Raw genomic sequence first — 23,192 nt, 5'->3', positions numbered from 1 at the left:
ACTCAGCCAAAGTCATATGCAAAAATGCTCATCATCACTGGCCATCAGAGAAATGCAAATTAAAACCATAATGAGACACCATCTCACGCCAGTTAGAATGGTGATCATTAAAAAGTCAGGAAACAACAGATGCTGGAGAGGATGTAGAGAAATAGGAACACTTTTACACTGTTGGTGGGAGTGTAAATTAGTTCAACCACTGTGGAAGACAGTGTGGCAATTCCTCAAGGATCTAGAACTAGAATTACCATTTGACCCAGCCATCCCATTACTGGGTATATACCCAAAGCATTATAAATCATGCTACTATAAAGATGCATGCACACGTATGTTTATTGCAGCACTATTCACGATAGCAAAGACCTGAAAACCAACCCAAATGTCCATCAATGATAGACTAGATTAAGAAAATGTGGCACATACATACCATGGAATACTATGCAGCCATAAAAAGAATGACTTCATGTCCTTTGCAGGGACATGGATGAAGCTAGAAACCATCATTCTAAGCAAACTATTACAAGGACAGAAAACCAAACACCACATGTTCTCACTTGTAGGTAGGAGTTAAACAATTAGAACACATGGACACAGGGCAGGGAACACCACACACCAGGGCTGGTCGGGGGGTGAGGGCCTAGGGGAGGGATAGCATTAGGAGAAATACCTAATGTAAATGATAAGTTGATGGGTGCAGCAAACCAGCATGGCACATGTATACCTATGTAACAAACCTGCACATTGTGCACATGTACCCTAGAACTTAAAGTATAGTAAAAAAAGAAGAAGAAGAAAAGAGAAAAAAGAAATGGGCTTCCTAATTAAAGAGTCCCCTATAGAGTACATTGATTAAAAATTGCAATGAAGAAAAAAGTGAAAGCACAAATGCCCAATGCTAAGGTGACATAGATTAATTAGAAAATGTACAGAGATAAGAAATTAGGATAGCATCCTTTAGTATAATTGGCCATAAGGTGGAAAAATGTGGGAATGAGGAGTTAACAGTATTTTTGTCTCTCAGAATGTCACACAACAAAGATTAAATCAACTAGAAAATCTAGAAGAAACAGGTAAATTTCTGGACACATACACCCTCCCAAGACTAAACCAGGAAGAAGCTGAATCCCTGAATAGAGACCAATAACAAGTTCTGAAATTGAGGCAGTAATTAATAGCCTACCAACCAAAAAAAGCCCAGGACTAGAAGGATTCACAGCCAAATTCTACCAGAGGTACAAAGAGGAGCTGGTACCGTTTCTTCTGAAACTATTCCAAACAACAGAAAAAGAGGGCCTCCTCCATAACTCATTTTATGAGGCCAGCATAATCCTAATACCAAAAGCTGGCAGAGACACAGAAAAAAGAAAATTTCAGGCCAATATCCCTGATGAACATCCGTGTGAAAATCCTCGATAAAATACTAGCAAAGCAAATCCAGTAGCATATCAAAAAGCTTATCTGCCACGATCAAGTCGGCTTCATCCCTGGGATGCAAGGCTGGTTCATCATATGCAAATCAATAAACATAGTCCATCAGATAAACAGAACCAATGACAAAAACGACATGATTATCTCAATAAATGCAAAAAAGACCTTAGATAAAATTCAACACCCCTTCATGCTAAAAACACTCAATAAACTAGGTATTGATGGAACGTATCTCAAAATAATAAGAACTATTTATGACAAACCTACAGCCAATATCATACTGAATTGGCAAAAGCTGGAAGCATTCCATTTGAAAAACGGCACAAGACAAGGATGCCCTCTCTCACCATTCCTATTCAACATAGCATCTGAAGTTCTGGCCAGGGCAATCAGGCAAGAGAAAGAAATAAATGGTATTCAAATAGAAAGAGAGGAAGTCAAATTATCTCTGTTTGCAGATGACATGATTGTATATTTAGAAAACCCATCTTCTCAGCCCAAAAACTCTTTAAGCTGCTAAGCAATTTCAGCAAAGTCTCAGGATACAAAATCAATGTGCAAAAATCACAAGCATTCCTATATACCAGTAGTAGACAAACAGCCAAATCATGAGCAAACTCCCATTCGCAATTGCTACAAAGAGAATAAAATACTTAGGAATACAACTTACAAAGGATGTGAAGGACCTCTTCAAGGAGAACTACAAACCACTGCTCAAGGAAATAAGAGAGGACACAAAAAAAGGGAAAACATTCCATGTTCATGGGTAGGATGAATCAATATCGTGAACGTGGCCATACTGACCAAAGTAATTTATAGATTCAATGCTATTCCCATCAAGCTACCATTGACTTTCTTCACAGAATTAGAAAAAAATACTTTAAATTTCATATGGAACCAAAAAAGAGCCCATATAGCCAAGAAAATCCTAAGCCAAAAGAACAAAGATGGAGACATCATGCTACTTGACTTCAAACTATACTACAAGGCTACAGTAACCAAAACTTCATGGTACTGGTACCAAAACAAATATGTAGACCAATGGAACAGAACGGAGGCCTCAGAAATAACACCACATATCTACAACCATCTGATCTTTGGCAAGCCTGGCAAAAACAAGCAATGGGGAAAGGATTCCCTGTTTAATAAACGGTGTTGGGAAAACTGGATAGTCACATGCAGAAAACTGAAACTGGACCCCTTCCTTACACCTTATACAAAAATTAACTCAAGATGGATTAAAGATTTATATGAAAGACCTAAAACCATAAAAACCCTAGAAGAAAACCTAGGCAATACCATTCAGGACACAGGCATGGGCAAAGACTTCATCACTAAAAGACCAAAAACAATTGCAACAAAAGCCAAAATTCCAAAATTGACAAATGGAATCTAATTAAAGAGCTTCTGCACAGCAGAAGAATCTATCAGAGTGAACAGGCAAACTACAGAATGGGAGAAAATTTTTGCATTCTATCCATCTGACAAAGGGCTAATATCCAGAATCCACAAGAAACTTAACAAATTTACAAGAAAATGCAACCCCATCAAAAAGTGGGCAAAGGATATGGACACCCAAAAGAAGACATTTTTATGCATCCAACAAACATATGAAAAAAAGCCCATCATCACTGGTCATCAGAGAAATTCAAATCAAAACCACAATGAGATACCCTGTCATACCATTTAGAATGGTGATCATTAAAAAGTCAGGAAACAACAGATGCTGGAGAGGATTTGGAGAAATGGGAACGCTTTTACAGTGTTGTTGGGAGCATAAATTAGTTCAACCATTCCGGAAGACAGTGTGGTGATTCCTCAAGGATCTAGAACTAGAAATACCATTTGACCCAGCAATCTCATCACTGGGTATATACCCAAAGGATTATAAATCATGCTACTATAAAGACACATGCACATGTATGCTTATTGTAACACTATTCACAACAGCGAAGACTTGGAACCAACCCAAATGCCCATCAATATTAGACTGGATAAAGAAAATGTGGTACATATACACCATGGAATACTATGCAGCCATAAAAAAGAATGAGTTCATGTCCTTTGCATGGACATGGATGAAGTTGGCAACCATCCTTGTCAACAAACTAACACAGGAACAGAAAGCCAAACACCGCATGTTCTCACTCATAAGTGGGAGTTGAACAATGAAAACACATGGGCACAGGGAGAGGAACGTCACCTACCAGGGCCTTTTGGAAGTTGGGTTGGGCAAGGGGAGGGATAGCATTAGGAGAAACACCTAATGTAGATGATGGGTTGATGGGTGCAGCGAACCACCAGGGCATCTGTGTACCTATGTAACAAACCTGCACATTCTACACATGTATCCCAGAACTTAAGGTATATTAAAAAAAATCCCCACCGCCCCCCCAAAAAAGAACTACTGGAACATAGCCATGTCCATTTATTTACAGATGTTCTATGGCTGTTTTTACACTCCATTGGCAGAGTCGAGTAGCTGTGGCAGAGACCTATGGCCCACAAAGCCTAAAATGTTTGCTTTCTGGCATATTACAGAAAAAGTTTGCCAGACCCTTGACTAGGTTTAAAATAACCCAGCAATAAAGAGAAAAACCTAAATTGAATGATTGTGTCAACAATATGGAGGACCCACAATTTGTGTTTTAGAATATAGTATCTTTTTAAGAAGTTTTTAGAAAAACAATTGCCTACATTAACTAAGAGTTTTAGGCTTTGGCTATTCTGTTTCCTGACATTTTTCACCAGCGGCAGAAAAAACCCAAGAAGCCGACTTGCATTTTTAGGCTAGAGTAGTTCTTGCATTATTCTGAATATTGAAATTCATTATTTTCTTCTCATTTGTAAAATCAGAATATTAATCTGATCCACATAGGGATGGCATGAAAAGTGACAACATAAATGAAATGAATAGCATTTTCCTGGCACAGAGTAGCTGCTTTTTTTTTTAATATTAACATCATTGTTTTGTTGCAATAATTAAATAGTTTGTAATCTACTGGACTAAGAATTATAATAAGCGCCTACACTCATAATTTCTGAAGTACAAATATAAACAATAATGTCAAATATGTAATTGCATGCAAGTCAAAGGAAATATAGTTATTTAACTTCTGCCCCAAATGAGAGCTCTAATTAACTAATCCAAATGTCTCAACATGTTTCTTGTTACTATCCTTTCATCTGCTATTGACTTGAAAGAAAGAAAGGCAGTTTGAAGTATGGAGGCATCTTGAAATGTTAGCAAAAGAAAACACCCCTAAAAAGCTTAAAGGCCTGATTAAAGTTTGTTTCAGAGTTCTGCCAGATATAGTCCAACTAATGCACTATGGAATCCTAAATATGTTTGTTCAATAGCCACTGACACTGGTTGAGACTATTTGCAGATTAATCAGTGCCTGCTCGTTTGCAAGGAAAGATCTCACAGCCTTAGCCCCTCTTTAAAAATGAAATGCAGCACTCCTTGTAATACTGCAGTGTTCTGCTCCATGACTGTTTCAGTGCTTTATGACTGACAAAGAGAGTCATTAGAAGTCTGTTTGATGGACATAACTAAGTGAATTGGAAAAAATAAAAAAGCCTTTTCAGCCCATTCAGAAATAATTGATGTGACTGAGACAGCTGTATGTGAGTTCCAGATAAGGAGACGATTTATGGATAAACTACTGAAGCTAAAAAGGAAGGTGCAGATTTAAAGTTCCCAATAAAGTTGTCTGTAAGACAAAGAGCAGTATTCAATAAGGAAAGAGATTTAACCTGAGGTTCTTTCCAATAGATGGCATCCTTAGGGTCCTATCCTTTTGCCAATAAAATCCCCGTAAAGGTAGTGTCACTAGGTTATAAAAAATGGACTCCAAGGGGAAAGCATCTGCACTCTTAGCCTTGTGCTATATTTTCTGTTTTACTGTAACTATTGTGTACAGGTTGTAACTTAGAAAATTTTGCTTAGTAGATGAAAGGCACATATTTTTAATATGTCTGCTTGTGGGACATAATATTTGCTTTTAGGGTGTGATGGTTACTTTCTAATTAATCTAACAAGGATGATAAAAATAAAGTTTTTAATATCATTATTATATATGTATTTGTTAATATTCTTCTGGTCTCTATTGCTCTTCTTGGAAACTATACATGAACTTTTGGACAAATATTTTTCCAAATAGGTAACACCTGTGAATGTTACACGTATTTTGCAATCATTGTATTCTGAAAGCAGAATACATTAATAATATAATATTAATAACATTAATAATAATGTGAATTTCAAAATTAACTTCTTCAAATGTGCAGATTATAAGTAGCAAATGTTACTACATCAGTACTTTCAAAAAGGGAGGGTGGTTATATGGTTCTCTAAAATTAAAAAAAAATAAAAATGAAGTCACAAAACAAAATAAACTATTATAGTACAATTTTGACTTCTGCTTTCTAGAGATTAAAAAATATGGACTTTTTTGAAAATTGTTTCAGTCTTCTAGTGAATTTGAAATGTGTGGACTTAACTTTCCTTGAACTCTCTGTGTGGAGAGCGGGATAGAATTTGGCTGCTAATTTATTTTTTGAAAAAAATGTACAATTTTTGAGAGCTTTTCATGCCATCTCTAAATCTGTCAACTGCCTACATTTAGGGTGACTGTTAGGTGCTTTATGTTATCAATCATAGAGATGCAATTTTACAAAAGGGAATAATGAATCAAATGCTCACCTCATTTTCCCTTCATGAGTGCCTTATCCTTTGCAATAATGTCATTAGAACAGAAGCCTTCTTTCTGTAATCCAGATGGATTCTAATTCTTCTCTTTATCTAAGCAGGCAGTCTTTCTCTTGATCCTGGTTTCACCAATATGCCCATTTTAGCATCTGTTTATATTTTTCAAAAAACAAAACTATCCAATACAAATGCATTTACTGGGTATGTCACATAGTACACCCCACAGCAGTCAATTTAATAAATCCTAATTTGCTATGTTTGTCCTTTTAAGTCTCTGAGATTAATTTCATTCAGAAATGATCACTGTAATCGCACACCCCTTCCTCCAGTCTCACCCACATTTTAGGGCAGAGGGGAGGATATGAAAAGGCCACCATGTTCAGGCCTCCCAACAGCAGAAGAGCAAGCATGGCAGATAGAGGACCTCTCCCTTAGCACTTTTGCCTACTCGTGTGGCCTCTAGATTTCTAGAAAATAAAATGAATAAAATTAAATAAGGAGAGAACAATGTTCATTATAAGTATACGGTAGTTTAAAAAAAAGTGTCAGCTCTAGTGCATTTCCATCAGCTGGAGGCTTAGAGGGAGAATGATGGTATGTACAATGCTCCAGTAATTGTACATTATCTGGGTTTAACTTTGAATATATTTGTAACAAACTCTAAAATGTCTGAGTAGCACCTATAGGAGGGTATGTCCTTAAGTGAAAGTCTGTAGTACGTCATAATGGAAACAAACATAGTTGATAAATACCATTCCAAAATAAGTGAATAGAGAAATATTCATGCTTAATGAATGATTAGATTCAAAAAGCTTTTAAAAATGTTGAGTATTATTGTATGTACATATTTGCATTACAAATAAATTGCATTTAGAAAAATAAAATTTTAGCACTTTAATAGGATAATTAGGTTTGAAATTTTGTGTGGATTTTAGAAATTCTATCTAGAAGCTTTACTTGGCCAGCTCTATATTTTCTTAAAAAGCATCAAAACAATGGGAGATAACTCTAGTTATGTAGCTGTGGCCTGAGGTATACTACCTTTTATAGTATATGTTTTTGAGGGAGCTTAAGGCTCTTTTTGTAAACTATCTCATTAATTCTGAGAGAATTTAAGTTAGCAAGGGGCGGTTACTATTGTCTCCATTGTACATACCCTGAGCCTAAGGCAGAACAACCAAAAATCAGCTAACTTGTCCTCGAGGTCACGTAAAGTTTCTTGGAATAGAATTCTTTTCTTGTTCTGTTATTTTTTGTGTACTGTTTCTTTCCCATTAAACACACAATCACACACATACCCCATTAATGAAATTCCTCAAAATATTTTACTGTTTTTATAATTATTTTGATTTTATTTCTCTCTTAATTCTAGCTAGCTTGTCTTCTTTGCTCTCTTTCATTCTGCTCTCACCTTCTCTTGTTGAGCACCCCTTTTTGCTTACATCTCCAAATATTTATTTTAAAGCAAACCTTCTTCAGTGCCAGTGAAGAAAGACACAAATGTAGATCAATAAATGAAACACTTTACAGAAATCTTTGTTTTAACGTCTACCCTATTTCTCTCTTTTTTCATATTTTTAAGAGTAGTAGTACATTCCCACTTTCTCTATTTCTCCACTTATTGACAAGCCAATCTTCTACTTCTTTTGGTCCAACCTACAATTGTTCCCCAGAGTTTAGAGATACTGCAGCCACAGTGGCCTTCTAAAGGATAAATCCAATCAGCATGTGGTGGTCAGCATCCTTTTTGATGTCTCTGATGCTTTTGATCACACAGGATTGCCTTTCTGGAAATGTTATGCTTCCTTGACTTCTGAGTTTTGAAAGTGACCTGCTTTTCATTCTCACCTCTGTTGTTGTTGTTTTTGAGATGGGGTCTCACTCTGTCACCAGGCTAGAGTGTGGTGGCACGATCTCGGCTCATTGCAACCTCTGCCTCCCGGGTTCAAGCGATTCTCCTGCCGCAGCCTCCCGAGTAGCTGGGATTATAGGCACATACCACCACGTCCAGCTAATTTTTGTAGTTTTGGTAGAGACGGGGTTTCACCAAAACTACAAAAGAGATTGGCCAGGATGGTCTCGATCTCTTGACCTCATGATCTGCCCACCTCAGCATCCCAAAAGAGCTGGGATTACAGGTGTGAGCCACTGAGCCTGGCCCTCACCCTTTTTTTTAAAAAAAATTGCTTGCTTCTAGCAATATGGAGTATAGAATCCATAATCAACTCCCAAATATGTATTATTTATCCAATTTCTTTTAGAGATCTCAACCAACAAACCACTGCCTTTGCAGTGCCTGCCCTAAATTCCTGAGTGTTACAGCGTGTTGTTTATGCCTCCATTTTGCTGGAAACTTGATCACATTATATTTTTGCGCTTTTATATACAGATAAGGTTTTGAATTTCTTAAATGTATAGAATCATTGTTGGAGCACCCTCGAAACCCTGGAACTTAATGGGCATAAAAATAAATGGAGGTCTAGTGAACTAATGACTCAATCCAATCAGCTACATGGGCTTTCTTTATAATGGCCTTGCTGTCCATTTTCACTGCCACTACCTTCTCTCAGCCTTACCTCTCGCTAGGTAAATATTTCATTATTCTTTATCTCCTAGCATAATCTTCTGCCTTCAACATTTCTTCTTCCTCCTCTTTCATAAGGAACTGTCAGAAAATGTCTTCATTATTGGCCTTTTGTTTAGATAATTCACTTACCTAAAGAAATTCTTTGATTTTTCCTCTCTTGTTTTAATTCTTTCACACATCTCATCCACAGGTTTTGGAATAATTTTCTTTAAGATCTCCGTCTTGCGGTACTTATTCAAGTCTGTAGCTTGTCTTCATAATTTCAAAGAGCTGGCAGACTGTCACTCTTCCTGAAGCTCTTTTGCTTTCTTTTGCTTTCTCTTCTATTAGATAGACCAATTTACATCTACACGACACAAAATCGTTTATCACCCCAGACAGAAAAATGCAAAGTTCAGACACTGCAATTTACTAAATGTCTTTATGACCATACTTTTAAGTCTCAAGATGGAACCAGGAGTCTACTGACTCTCCCTGGAAACTATTTTATACCCTTAAAGAACCAGCTAACTGCCTGGAGCACATTGCTTTCTTGAACCTCTACCTATGTTCTTCCTGACAGTAAAGTTTCTCATTCCTTTCTGTGCCTCTTCATCAGCTGGGCATTTTTAAAAACTCCCAGAAAACACATGAAGAAATGCTCATCATCACTGGCCATCAGAGAAATGCAAATCAAAACCACAGTGAGATACCATCTCACACCAGTTAGAATGGCCATCATTAAAAAATCAGGAAACAACAGGTGCTGGAGAGGATGTGGAGAAATAGGAACACTTTTACACTGTTGGTGGGACTGTAAACTAGTTCAACCATTGTGGAAGTCAGTGTGGCGATTCCTCAGGGATCTAGAACTAGAAATACCATTTGACCCAGCCATCCCATTACTGGGTATATACCCAAAGGAGTATAAATCATGCTGCTATAAAGACACATGCACACGTATGTTTATTGCAGCACTGTTCACAATAGCAAAGACTTGGAACCAACCCAAATGTCCAACAACAATAGACTGGATTAAGAAAATGTGGCACATATACACCATGGAATACTATGCAGCCATAAAAAATGATGAGTTCGTGTCCTTTGTAGGGACATGAACGAAACTGGAAAACATCATTCTCAGTAAACTATCGCAAGGACAAAAAACCAAACACCGCATGTTCTCACTCATAGGTGGGAATTGAACAATGAGAACTCATGGACACAGGAAGGGGAACATCACATTCCGGGTACTGTTGTGGACAGATTAGAGTATACCTAATGTAATGAATAATGGGTGCAGAATCAAGAACAAACCTGCACATTGTGCACATGTACCCTAAAACCTAAAGTATAATAAAAAAAAAAAAAAAAAAAAAAAAAACTCCTGATCTTGGAGTCCCGCCCTGAATGCTGATTCATTGGGTTTAAGTTGTGACCAGATATTGGCATTTGTTTTTTTCACAAGTTCTCTGGGTGATACTAAGGCACATCTAGGTTGAAGAATTATCATGTAAGCTATTCTACTTCAGAGTATCAGTAATTAACAAAGTGACAGTTACATATATAATGCAAATTCATTCTCTCTGTCAGGAGTTGACACTTTGCTTTACATTTCTACTTTAGTCAATCTTTCTGGAATATATAAATAATATGAATATAGTGTCATAACCTTTGCTGTAAAACTGAACTATCTTTTTAAGACTCAATTGTCTGCCTCTCTCTCTCGCTGTTTCTCTCTCATTTCATCTAACTCTGTATGTCAGATATACTATTTAAATTAAATCTTAACTCTTGCATCAATGGGAGCTCTTTCAGAATTTTCACTTCTATATTAATTTGGTTCACATTGCCAACTTAAATAGTTGGCCACAAAAAATTTATTATTCAAAATTATCAAAATGAATTTGAAGAGCTAGTGATATAATGCTGATACCATACTATAGCATTCTAATTAAAATATTTTAAAATGTGAATAAAAATGATAGGTGTGATATATTATAATCCATTGTATGATACATTTTATTTTTAATATTTATTGTGAGTTATGTTTTTATAAATTCAGATATTATTTTAAATGCAAAAAGCATTTTATACAAGAAAGGAAGAATTGATGGATCTAAGTATTTTCTAATATATAAATAGATATAAATATTTTAAAATTATTCCATTTTTACTTCTAAAATAATTTATAGATTAAAATATGCACAGTCAAAATAGGGTAGGAAATCAAGAAAACAAAATGCTTAGATTCATAGCAGTCATTATATAGTACATTACAGAAAAATCATTATTTTATTGTTAACATTTTTCATTATAAACATAGCTATCACCAGTTTCTCTGCTAGCCTATCCACTTTTTGTGGAATAAACATTTAAGCACAGATTCCAAAATTTTTCCAAAATTATTCCAAACTTCACCCAAATGTCACTCTTTTTTTCTACTTTTATATCAAAATGAAACACCATTTCTAATCATTTCTTATTTTCTAAGTTTATTGGTATATCTTATGTATTTCTGTATTCATTTTGAGCTTTCTTTTTGTGTTAATGAAGATATTCTAAAAGATTTGAAAGTCATTAAACTGGAATTAAGAACAGCAGTTGACCCTCCTTTCTCTTTTTATGTATGTGTTTGTTTTTAAACCCATTGCTATGTCTTTAAATGATAATATGTCTGCATGACCCTTGGCATTCTTAGCTAAATTCAACATTGTCATTAAAATTTCATTGTCCAGAAGTATTTACTGATTATTTTGTGTGTGTAGAAAAATGTGGTTTTAGGAGACTGTCAGTGGTCTCATTTCCAAGGTGAGACCAAAAACATTAAACAGTCACAGGTGTGAGAAGTGGGGTGGATGGGGTGGGCGAGGGGTGGGAGAAAAGAAAATACGCACACACAGGTAAAAATGAGAGTACAAATTGATTTCTTTATTTTTTTAAATACAGGGTATTTACATTTCTTTATTTTTTTTAAATACAGGGTGAAATATCACAACTATATTACCTTAAGGAAATATGAGAATCATTAGTGAAATAAGAATAATGTTTCTAGAAAGTTTATTGTCAGCAAATTTAAATCCATAACATACATACTATGCATACTGAAAATATTTGTAATTGTTTATAAATACTGCAGTTCCAATTCAGTGAAACATTATAAAGAAGAGAACATGAACTAAATGTTTTCCTTTTGTATTAAGATTCAGCTATTCTGATTTTGACTTTGAATTAGAATAAAAAGGAAACTTTGTAAAGATTGTACACTTCAAATAAGTACATGAATTGTGAGCTACTGGGATAAAAATACCAATAACTCACAGTGTTTTCAGCTAGTCTTCCATCTATGACAAAATAAAGGGAAATTTTATGGAAGTATGTGTTTGTCTTTAGCAAAGCCAATTTATAAATTAGGGGGAGATGTTATAACTCTTCTTAGCTTTCCCATTAATAACCTACCATGTGCATATAATCCTTAATATTTCTAAAATTCTACTGGTCCAGGTCGTGATTAGTAATTTGTATCACAACATTCAAGTTATAAAGGTGCAAAAAAGGTTTTGTAACCTTTCACTGTTTTCTAGCAACATTAATTTTATACTTTGTAGTAAAAAGAAACAGTCTGAGTTATACGTTTAAAAATATGTACACTTCTGACATTTTCAAATTCATGCAGCAGCTTTATGGATGCAACTATTGCCAAGAATAATCTCAGACTGACATTACAGAACATTTTTATATGTTTTTCCAAAGTATTATTCTTATGTAGCACTGTCAATACATGGCATTGGTTTGTTCCTTTAATGAGCCTAATTTATTTTATTTTATTTTATTTCGTGGTTAACTAAGATAATCTGCAAATACCTTCCATAGTAAATCTTCAGTCCAGCCATTGTCAGTAACATAGTAAATTGTGGGGTTCAATTGGATAAAGTTTCATAAAATTTTTAAAAAACAAATTAAAGGCTGTATATGATTTTACCTTATTGAACAAATCACAAACAGTAATATTAAGAACATACAATTAAACTTTATAGTTTATTTCCTACTCACTGTTTAGGGATACTTTTATCTATTGTTTCAATATGACTCTTACAATTCAAGGTCAATAGGCAATATTTTTATAGGAATGATGTAATAAACATATTTCTGTTTCCTAGCACTGCATCTAAATTCCTATTTGTCAGCTGTACTTTGAATAGTTTAAGTCAACTGCCAACCCATTTGATTTTATAGGTTTGTATCATATGGACAAAGCATTTAAAAACTGAGTCTTCTTACAATGGATTAGTTCAATATTTACTGCCTTCACAAATCACTGACCTTGTTTTTTTAGAGTCCATTTCTGGAAAGCATATCTGAAGTGAATACTATAGAATAGAAAAAGGTTGAATATGTAGAACTAACATATCAGATTTAAATGTATGTTTTAGTGAAACTACTGTTTTTCTATCTCTGTTTCTGAAAGGGAATTTCCAGTTTTTCCATAATAAAATCTAAGCTCTAGACATTACCTTAGATAATACATAGTTAACTAATGCAATTTCAACATATCTATTCATTTTGTATTGAATTAGTTGCCAGTAGACCTTAATGTATGCAATTTATGTATTTTTTAAAATAAGATCATTTACAATTTTACATCGTAGTGACATTCAGAATCTTTTCTTTTGCAGCCATTTCGTAGAGTGACGTTTTCTGTTGTGAGTCAGCCTCAGGACCCACATCAGGGGTCACTGCAGAGTTGCTATGACAGCGGGCTGGAGGAGTCAGAAACACCAAGCAGTAAGAGTTCATCAGGGCCAAGACTGGGTGCCCTTCCACTCCCAGAGGACAACTATGAAAGGACCACGCCGGATGGCAGTGTTGGTGAGGCAGAGCATATGGAAAATGGTAGGGGCAAACACAACATCCACACACATAATCACGCTAGTGAGCCGTAATAAGTAGACTCGCGAAGGTCAGTCTAAAACCAAAATAAAATAGCTGACATTAAAACCATTTTATTTTAAGTGATAAATATTTGCTAAAATACAGAAATGCCAAATAAAGGAACATAACTCTGTAGAAAAAAATTCACCCAAATTGCACCATCATTTTAAAACATCTTGTCAGAAATAAACAAATAAACGCACTTATAAATAAATCAGAACAGGGCCCACTATGAAGGAAGCTAAATAAGTGCAGAATTCCTAAGCAATAGTCACCAAGAAAGGTCTTGTCTAATTGTTTTCTTCTATTCATTTTTGTCATACAACTATTTCTTCAATTGCAACTGTCCAGTCTTAGTGAAAGGAAATGAAAGAAACATACCTTGCTCTACCTTTTCTTGTGCTAGATGTTTAGAAAAGCATTTTCAAACCTCTCCTTTCCAGTGATCACTGAATAGAGTCAAAAGAGAATAGTACTACTTTGTTCTCCATTGTATACAATAAATGCTATTAGAATTTTCCTCTTATTTAAATATAAGGGTTTTTTTATTTTTATGTGAGAGAAAGGAAGGAAAATAAATCATAATACTCCGTATTTTTATACTGTTTTGAGGTGATTCTCATAATTACCACAATTGGCCTTGTATACATTTTCCTTTAAGTTATACATTTAGATTGCAAATAGCACTTACAAAACTTTCCCCATTTGTTTATATTCCCAGAGATAATTTGGTGATTTATTTTCTGGATTTTGAGTCATAAGTAAATGCCTGAGGAATAGGTTTGTGTCAAATAATGGAATGGTAAAATTCATCCTAACTTCATTATTCTTTCAAATATGAAGAAAGATATGGTTATAGAGAGAGAAAGGAAGAGGAATCACACACATTTTATCCCTAGTAAAACTTGCAATGGATTTATGTCTTTTGCCATCTCAACCCCTGAGTGAAATAAGACGCTCTAACTTTTTGTTATATACCCGTTTCTTTAGTGCTGATGTATATTCAAGTAGAGCATATTAATGCAGGAGAAAGACTGATTTTCTTCTGTAAGTTTACCTGTGAATATTAAAATCCAACATTAGAATATAATATATCATAAATGACCCCAAATGAAAGTATTGCTAAATTATATTATGCTAAATAATTATTTATCCACATTGTTCTTGGGTAAGAAGATATATCAGGGTCTGATGATTGATGTCCCTCTTGATAAATTTTGCAGAGTTAAAATGGCATTTTGCCTTATGGCTATAAAGGCATGCTTATCTGTGTGTATGGTGGTGTGTGCTTATGTGGATGGGAGTCTGGTGTGGTTTCTAAGAGTTACCATTTTTTTAGTAATTATTTTAATGGGCATATAATTTTGGTAAGAATTGCAATGCTGATGAATATATATTTAAGGCAGATATGTTTAAAATTATTTGGAAAAAGAAATTAAACTAAAAATACTGTAATTACATACATACTATGTAATTACATATGTAATTTGGATGTCAGCTTTATTAATTATGAGTTCACGGGGATTCATCACCTTTAAAATAAGAAATAAGTGATGAATAATTAAAAGATAATTATGTAATTACATGTAATTACATGTATACAGTCACATGTAATTGCATGTATGTAGTCACATGTACTAGAGTGTATTGTTACATATGTGTAACATGTGTAATTACACGTGTGATATATGTGATAGATAATACATATATAGTACATATAATTACATATATGTATATATGTAATTACAGTATTTTTACTATAGATAGGAGAAAAATAGAGCATAGCTAGGAAGGCAGGATTAATTTAATTTAGGGGTATTACTCCATCTGAGATTACCTTTTCATGAGAACATATAATTTTGTTTGTGTTTTAAAAAGTGCTTATTCTTACTGTAAAGAACAGAATGTACAATTAAATCTTTATTTTTTGGATGTCAGCTTTATTAAAAAAGGACTTTGCACCACTGGCATTATAATCATTTTTTAATGTTAGTTTCTGTTTTCTAAGTTTATGGGGATTCATCACCTTTAAAATAAGAAAGAAATGATGAATAATTAAAATACAATTATATATGATGAACACATATCGGTTACCTTTTAGGAAACATACATGTCATGGAAAACTTAACAGGTGAGCTTGTTAATAAAATAGAAAGTATACTGAGGAAGAGTTCCAAAAAACGACTTTTAATTCTTTTTTAGAACCAAGTTTTTAAGGCCTGTCGAAAGCAAGGGCCATGATAATGTAACGGATCTTTCCTGATTTTGTATGTGACCAACACTTGAAATTCAGAGTTTATATGATCATTTGTCATCTACTAGCTGTGATTCATGTTAGCCTTGATCTATAGGTAATGACAGAATGAGATGCGATGCACTATGGGTGATCTAAATGCAGCAGTTGACCTTTGAGTAACAATTTTGTTGGGTCCGTGTTTTCAGACTACTCATCTAGCCATAAAGTGCAATTGTATTGCTTAAATTCTGGTAATTTCATCTTCAATATTAGTGGATCATTCTGACATAAATAGAACTGGAATTGAAACCTGTCAAGTATTCATTTGTCACATTTAATTGGAATCCAGGTAATCTGTAGTTTTTTGCTTGGCTAGGTTTTAATCAGGATTTGTATTGGATTTTCATTTGGATTTTCCATTAAAATACCATTTTGGATGCTGTGCTAGTTCCTAATTGTTATTACCTCAAATATTTTTCTTGAATTTTAACCTATGTGAAACAATGCAGTTATCAGCAAGTGTTTGGGATTAACTTTCATTGTAAAGTTTAGAAGATAATTTCTAGTGCAATAACAAGTAAAATTCCAATGTCATGCCAACAAGCCAGGAATAAGTTAGCATAGCTAATGATAAAAATACATTTTCACAAATGCAAAGAAGGAACTGAAACAGGAAAATTTAAGTGAAATGTACTTACACTTTACAAAAGCTTTATCTTCCTTCTGTACTGTAGTATGATAAATACAATTTCATTCAAAGGGCCTGTGTGTTAATTCCCTGTTTAACAAGCTTTATGCTATATTCTAACACATTACTGCCAAATGTAGAATGAGGTTTTATTCTCTTATTAGCTAAGGAAAAAGAATATACCATAAGAATAAATATAATTTCTTACCATCGGAATCTAATAATGCAGAATGAGATCTACCATTTTAAAGTTCCAAATCTGAGGAATGCCTCAGGTCGCTGGAAAGTAATACTAGAAATTACCCCATTTAAAAAATATTTTAAGAAAACCTTATTAGTTATACATTTATTTGTGACAAAGATTACTAATATGTATTTCTTTGCCTTTAATTATCATCAACATTATGATAATTTCATGCTAATCCTTTAATATTAATCTAATCAAAGATTGAGGAAATTGGTCATTTGTTTCATTAAAATACATTTAGGAATAAAGTAATTATTCATATAGAGTTTATGGTGGGAAATAGGTAATACAAACATTTGATAATGAAAATGTTAGAATAATTGATGCATATTGCAATGAATTGGTAATTCAAGTTAAAAACCAAACATTAGGCTTGAAAGCACCATCTCATTCAAGGCAAGCATTGACTATGCAAGAGTTTGCTCTTATTTTAATTATGCAGTGGTCTTCAGACTTTCTCTTGGAGTGGGATACTATAGTTTCTTTAGGTCTATTGTATTTATCCTGGTCCCTACCTTTATGCCATGACCTACTCGATCTTTCCAAAGCCCCCTCTAAATTATCTTTGCAAAGCCAGTTTGCCTTTGCTGTGTAAGTCTGTATGATAATTAGTGTTTAATAAGCTCAGATATAGAAAACACCTCGCTTGGCTTCTCATCTCAATTTTGCCATCGGCATTGGGTAGGCTACTGTCTAAGGAAATTAATAAATCAACTCTGAAATCTTACTCGGTTCCAGGTCCAATAATCTGTGATTCTCTTACATTCAATTTTTCTTGTATCTTTTACGCTATAGAATGGAGACATTTGTCTCGTAGTGAGATAGTGAGTGAATTTGACAGTGTATGTTAATGTGGGCAGGCCAGTAGTGATTCTAGGGCCTTTCTCTCAACTCACACAGCAAGCGCATTTTAATAGTAGAAAATGCATTTATTACATAAATCAAAGGAGTGGACTGAATCAAATGGTGTGATTTCTGGCCAGGTGGGTGGAAATGTTGGCACCATAGTAGGCCAGTGTGGGAGACAGCTGTGAAGCCTCCTTCAGATCCCACTGTGCAAGAACCATCTGTAGATCTGATCAAGCCCTGGGTGCAATGCCCTTGAAATACATTACTTATGATTAAGACATTTCACTATAGAATAAGCACATGTATTTTCTTACTTAACAATGTGAACTTTGGTCAGAGTACAAATGAAAAGAAAAGGTAGGAAATAATATATATTTTTCTGTAGGTAGACTTTCTTAAATATCACATCATAAAAATAAATTTTTTAAAAAAACAGCAGATGATCCATAAAACAGGTTTATAACAAGTTAAATGAGGGTAGAAATTTGGCCACTCTAAATCCCTAATTCATTTTATGCCTCTTGATTTTCTCAGATCTTTAAATAATATTTTGACTTTTATACATGAATATTTTTGAACTTTCCCTTTCCAAACTTCCTTACTTTGTCACACTTATATAAGCTAAGCTCAACTGTTTGATTCATTCCATTTCCTTCATCTCTTCATTCTACATGCATTATACCTTGTCCTTGATTATTTAAACATGCTGCAGTAAACCATGGACTTTTCCTATTGCTTTTAGAGAGTGTATTTGAAATATCATTGAGAATAAGCCACTAATTTTAAATGGCCAAGTGTAATGAGCATAGAGACTAAAGGCATATCTTTGTATGAGATCAAGGACCTCCTCTTTCTCTCTGCTTTTCTCCTGTCTACCCAATTTTCAAGCAGGCATCTGTCAGGCAAAGTTGTCTAGTTATTGGTTTGAGCTGATTTCATGTAGATTGAGCAAACTTCTCTAGCAAGGCTGCCTCTTCCATCTTTCCAAAGATCCTCATATACTTTTTAATGGCATAAGCACAATACCTAAAATACCAAATACCTGTCATACCTTTTCTCGTCTTCTGCAGGAAGAGACTAACATGCCTTGCTAAGGATTCATTTTCACAGTTTTGCATTTCTCTATGTCACCCTAGTTGCCAGTGTCTGACTGAGGCTGCATTTTTTTTCACTTTTCCTGTCAATTGTGACATGACTCTATACCTCCCAAGTATCCCCCAAAACTCTGTATGCCACCACTTTGGGAGGGTGCTATTCACTTTGATTTCTTCATAGTAATATATAGAAAGATGGATTATAGAGACTGTCTCTAAGCCAGATCTCAACTAATTAAAACGTGTGCCATAGTGGCTTCTCAGCTGTCCTGTAAAATGAGCAGTACAATCTAAAAGAGTCTAAAGAAGGTACTGTCCTAGAGAAGAATAGGCAGTGCTGTGAGTAGAATCTACTGGTTTACAAAACAAGCTTTGAAATCTGATGACCTCAGTTTGAATCCTGGCTTTACCTCCTACAAGGAGTATTATTTTCTAACCCCTCTTAGCTTCACTTTGTTCAATTGCAAATCATAGGATTGCAGAAGGAACTAAATGAGACAATAATACGTAATAATTTATAAATAAGTAGTAAGTTGTATTTTCACTACATTGATGAAAATGTTTTACCATTATTATTTAAATAACAATGATAAATATTCGGGATTATTATTAACTTTTGGTCTTTTTTTTTTTTTTTTTTTTTTTTGAGACGGAGTCTCGCTCTGCCACCCGGGCTGGAATACAATGGCACAATCTCGGCTACTGCAAGCTCCGTCTCCTGGGTTCACGCCATTCTCCTGCCTCAGCCTCCCAAGTAGCTGGGACTACAGGCACCCACCACCACACTCGGCTAATTTTTTGTATTTTTAGTAGAGATGAGGTTTCACCATGTTAGCCAGGATGGTCTCCAACTCCTGACCTTGTGATCTGCCTGCCTCGGCCTCCCAAAGTGCTGGGATTACAGGCGTGAGCCCCCGCGCCCGGCCAACTTTAGGTAGATTTGATATAATACAATGGCTTAATCATGAGGACTTCGTAAAATGCTCAGCCTCACAAATTTAGCATTTTTAAATTACTAGTATAAATTATATTCTCACCTTAAATATTTTCCAGTTAGCTTTTTGTCTTTTGTGTGGAGTACCATAGGGTAGTACTCATGAGTAGTGACTTATAAATATAGCAAGGACCTAAAATGAGTGGAAGGAAGTCTTCTATCTCTTGGCATCAAATCAACCCACTCTTTGTGTTCTTTGTCATTTAAGGTAGGGAGATGTCATTATGATCTTTCTACATTCTTTTCTCTTTTTTTAAGTGTTCTAGTTGAATGCATTATTTTTCAGGTGTACACCTCCCTTTAAACTGCTGCAAATTATTCACATTAACAGGGAAAATGAGCTGAAAATAATGTCCAATTGGTATGCTTACCAGATTCTCAGTCCTTTCTTTTCTAATCTCAGTATTAATAATTAACTCTGATAAAATGTGTGGCCATATTACCCTTTTTATTCTAATTTGGTCCTTTTAAACTAGATCACTTTGCTGAACCCTTATGACATTTGAGAAGCGAATGAGTGCTCATCAAATCTCAAAGTGACTTTGGAGGTCAGTTAGTGGTTTTGTTACCTCCAAACTCCCAAAGCATTTGCTTGTGTGAATTTCAGCACTTGTTGATAATACATTTGACTGTTTTAGTTCCTTATTTAGTTAAGGTATTATCTCAGTCTTTCCTTTGAATTCTTTTTGCTTATAGATTACATATAATTCTATTCTTCCTTTGATGTTATTGCCAGATTTATGTACAAAAAACCTTGTGCTGCTAAAATATAACACTCTTAAGCATCTTCTGTTTGGTAAAGGAACTGTGGATCTTGACTGTTTAAGTATATTTAAGTATAGTAGTTTTTTTTTTTTTTTTTTTTTTAATGTAAGGTCTTGCTCTGTAGCCCTGGCCAGAGTGCAGCGGCACATTCTTGGCTCACTGTAGCCTCGACCTCCTGGGCTCAAGCGATTCTCTCACCTTATCCTTCTAAGTAACTAGGATTACAGGCATGCACCATCATACCTGTAATTTTGTGTATTTTTTTGTAGAGACAAAGTTTCACTATGTTGCCAAGGCTGTTCTCAAACTCCTGGAATCAGGAGGATCCTTCCATCTTGGCCCCCCAAAGTGCTAGGATTATAGACATGAGCCACCCTATCCAGCAAGTTAGTACCCTTAACCTCAGAGGTTAGACCACGTATTGAGAAACCATTTTATCTCAATAGTCCTCTTCTAAGGTAAAACACTCTCCATTGTTACCTCTTCTCTTGCAGGTTTTTAATAAGTAAAGTATTTTTTGCTTTGCAAATAAAGCAAAGTGGAACAATAGGTGTCTCTTGTTTCATGGGGCAATTATATAGTGTCAAAGCTGTGTTTATTCATTTTGATTCAACAAACCAATACTGAAAATAAAATATGACCAAGGCTTTCTGAGGAAATTTAAGTAAAGGAGAAAGAATCTCGGCCTTTAAGATGGAAGTTTTTATGCTCAGGAGATACAACCTTGATCACAGTAAATTAATTATAATGAAAAAAGTAGTAAGCTCATTAGAGAAGTTCAGAGTGGTGTGAGGTACAGAGGAGGGAAAGGAAAATTATACGGAAGAAACAATTATAAACGCAAGTTTTGAAAATTTTTATTTTATAAATCAAATGTTGGACAGGAAGAAGGCCATGAAATGTTTTTTGGCTGCACATCCTCTCTCTTTATCTACTCATCTTTGATATATTTAAAAACAATTATTATACTGGCCTGGAGGCTTCATTTGAAGCCAAATAAATTCAGATTATTTGTTTTATTTTTCTAATTGAGTTACTGTGCCCTTTTTATGTCCTCTTTTTTCCTTTTTTCATTTTTTTAATGCTAAACACAATTAGTTCAAAAACTCTAAAATTTATCCTTGATGAAATTGGCAGCAGAAACTAAATCCAGATCTAGACTATAAAATAGGTTAATTTGGTGTCTTTCTTTTCTCTCTGCTTATAAACATGGATAATTACTAAAAATGTGTGTGCTGTAAATAAGGCCTTTCAAACTCAGTAAGAACTTGTAAATAATCTTTTGAAGTCATTGTTATTTATTTTCAGAAGACCAGTTGTATTACTCAAATTAAATAGATGATTAAATTACATTAGAGTAGAGTAGATTGGATTCCATTATATTTATTTAAAAAAACAACTCATTTCTTTTGTGGCAGTTGCAAATTGTTTTTGTAATCGTTATTTCAAGATTCAAGTTAAGCATACAGGTATTTATATTACAATCTCTTCATGCTGAAATATAGACAATAGGTTGCTTTGTTTTTAAATCTTGTCTCTGAGACATTTTACTTAATATATGCAGGTAGATTTTTTGGCATTAAGTGTCATTATCATGTATGTCTTCTCATTATTGTCCAGAAAATATAATTGTAAGTTCATTATAAGAATGAGAAAATATCTGAAATGCATGCAAATCTAAATGCCTCCTCTAGAACAGAGTTTCAAGTACTAACATATGATAATCTTAAAGGAAATTAATTTTTGATACTATATGTATAAATAAAATCTGTGATTCGTGGTATGTTTTGGGAGTAAACAGACAATAGGATAGTATCCAGCTATTTAAAAATCTTCTTTTTCATTTCTGCTTGAAAATATATCTCCCATGGTTTTATTTCTGCTCCACAATGCTTAGTGTCTACATTAATGAAGTAGTTAGGAAGCCCTATATGATCTGAGAGTGGTATGCATTTCTGAGGTTGCATTCCTTGGAACCCCAGTGCCCAATGCTGAATTGTGCCCATTGTTTCAGTTCCTTATGAGGCCACATTCCACCAAGGCAGCATTTGTAGCCAAAGGTCAGTCATAGCAGCTATAGCTGAAATTTTATACAGTGAACAGAGAATGTAGAGTGTTATAAGAATCCATTGAGTAAAATTCAGTGAACATTTGTTGAGTATTTATTTTATGCAAATTTTTATGAAGGACTCAAAGGTGAATGACACAGGCTGTGTTTGCTAAGCATTTAAATATTGTCAGAGAGAAAGGCGTGTACAGATTAGATGTTTAAAAGTAAAGGCATGAGAGGCACTATATGGAGAGATTGATTATATGCTATAAGAAGTAGAGGAGGACATGAGTGGGGGTTATAAAAAATCATAGCCGTGCTTTGAAGGGTGGAAAAGTAGGGATTTGCTAAGCAGAAATGTGGATAAGGGTATGGAGAACAGCGGGAAATACCAAAGATACCTGCTCGAGAGGGTGAGGAAAAAGTGGTCCCATTTGCCAACCTGGGAAAAGTGGAAAGAGCAGCACTGTTTTCATTGGAATGATTCTGGTTAAAATATGCTGTACTTAAGGTATCTTTGAAAAATGCAAGTGATATTTAACAGGATATAGATCTGAAATTTGTGAGTATAGATAAGCAGAAGAATGTAGCTTTAGGAGTCACAACACTGGTAATGCTGAATTCCTGGG

General features: G+C 34.5%; 1 protein-coding gene across 2 annotated transcripts in view; it reads left to right on the top strand.

The window, feature by feature from the left end:
* PCDH7 (protocadherin 7) overlaps window positions 1-23,192 on the top strand; it is a 420,400-nt gene that overhangs the window by 184,137 nt on the left and 213,071 nt on the right. Inside the window, exon 2 of one of the 2 annotated variants that reach the window (XM_032135854.2) lies at window positions 13,385-13,577. In XM_032135854.2, coding sequence (XP_031991745.1) covers window positions 13,385-13,577 — 193 coding nt within the window. Of the gene's footprint in view, window positions 1-13,384; window positions 13,602-23,192 lie in introns of both variants that reach the window. The other variant, XM_032135853.2, reaches the window with a different exon arrangement.

This window comes from Hylobates moloch, unplaced genomic scaffold (genome assembly GCF_009828535.3).
Source record: "Hylobates moloch isolate HMO894 unplaced genomic scaffold, HMol_V3 SCAFFOLD_17, whole genome shotgun sequence".
Lineage (NCBI taxonomy): Eukaryota > Metazoa > Chordata > Mammalia > Primates > Hylobatidae > Hylobates > Hylobates moloch.
The sequence above is the reverse complement of the archived record's forward strand: the minus strand, read 5'-3'. Positions and strand labels throughout refer to the sequence as shown.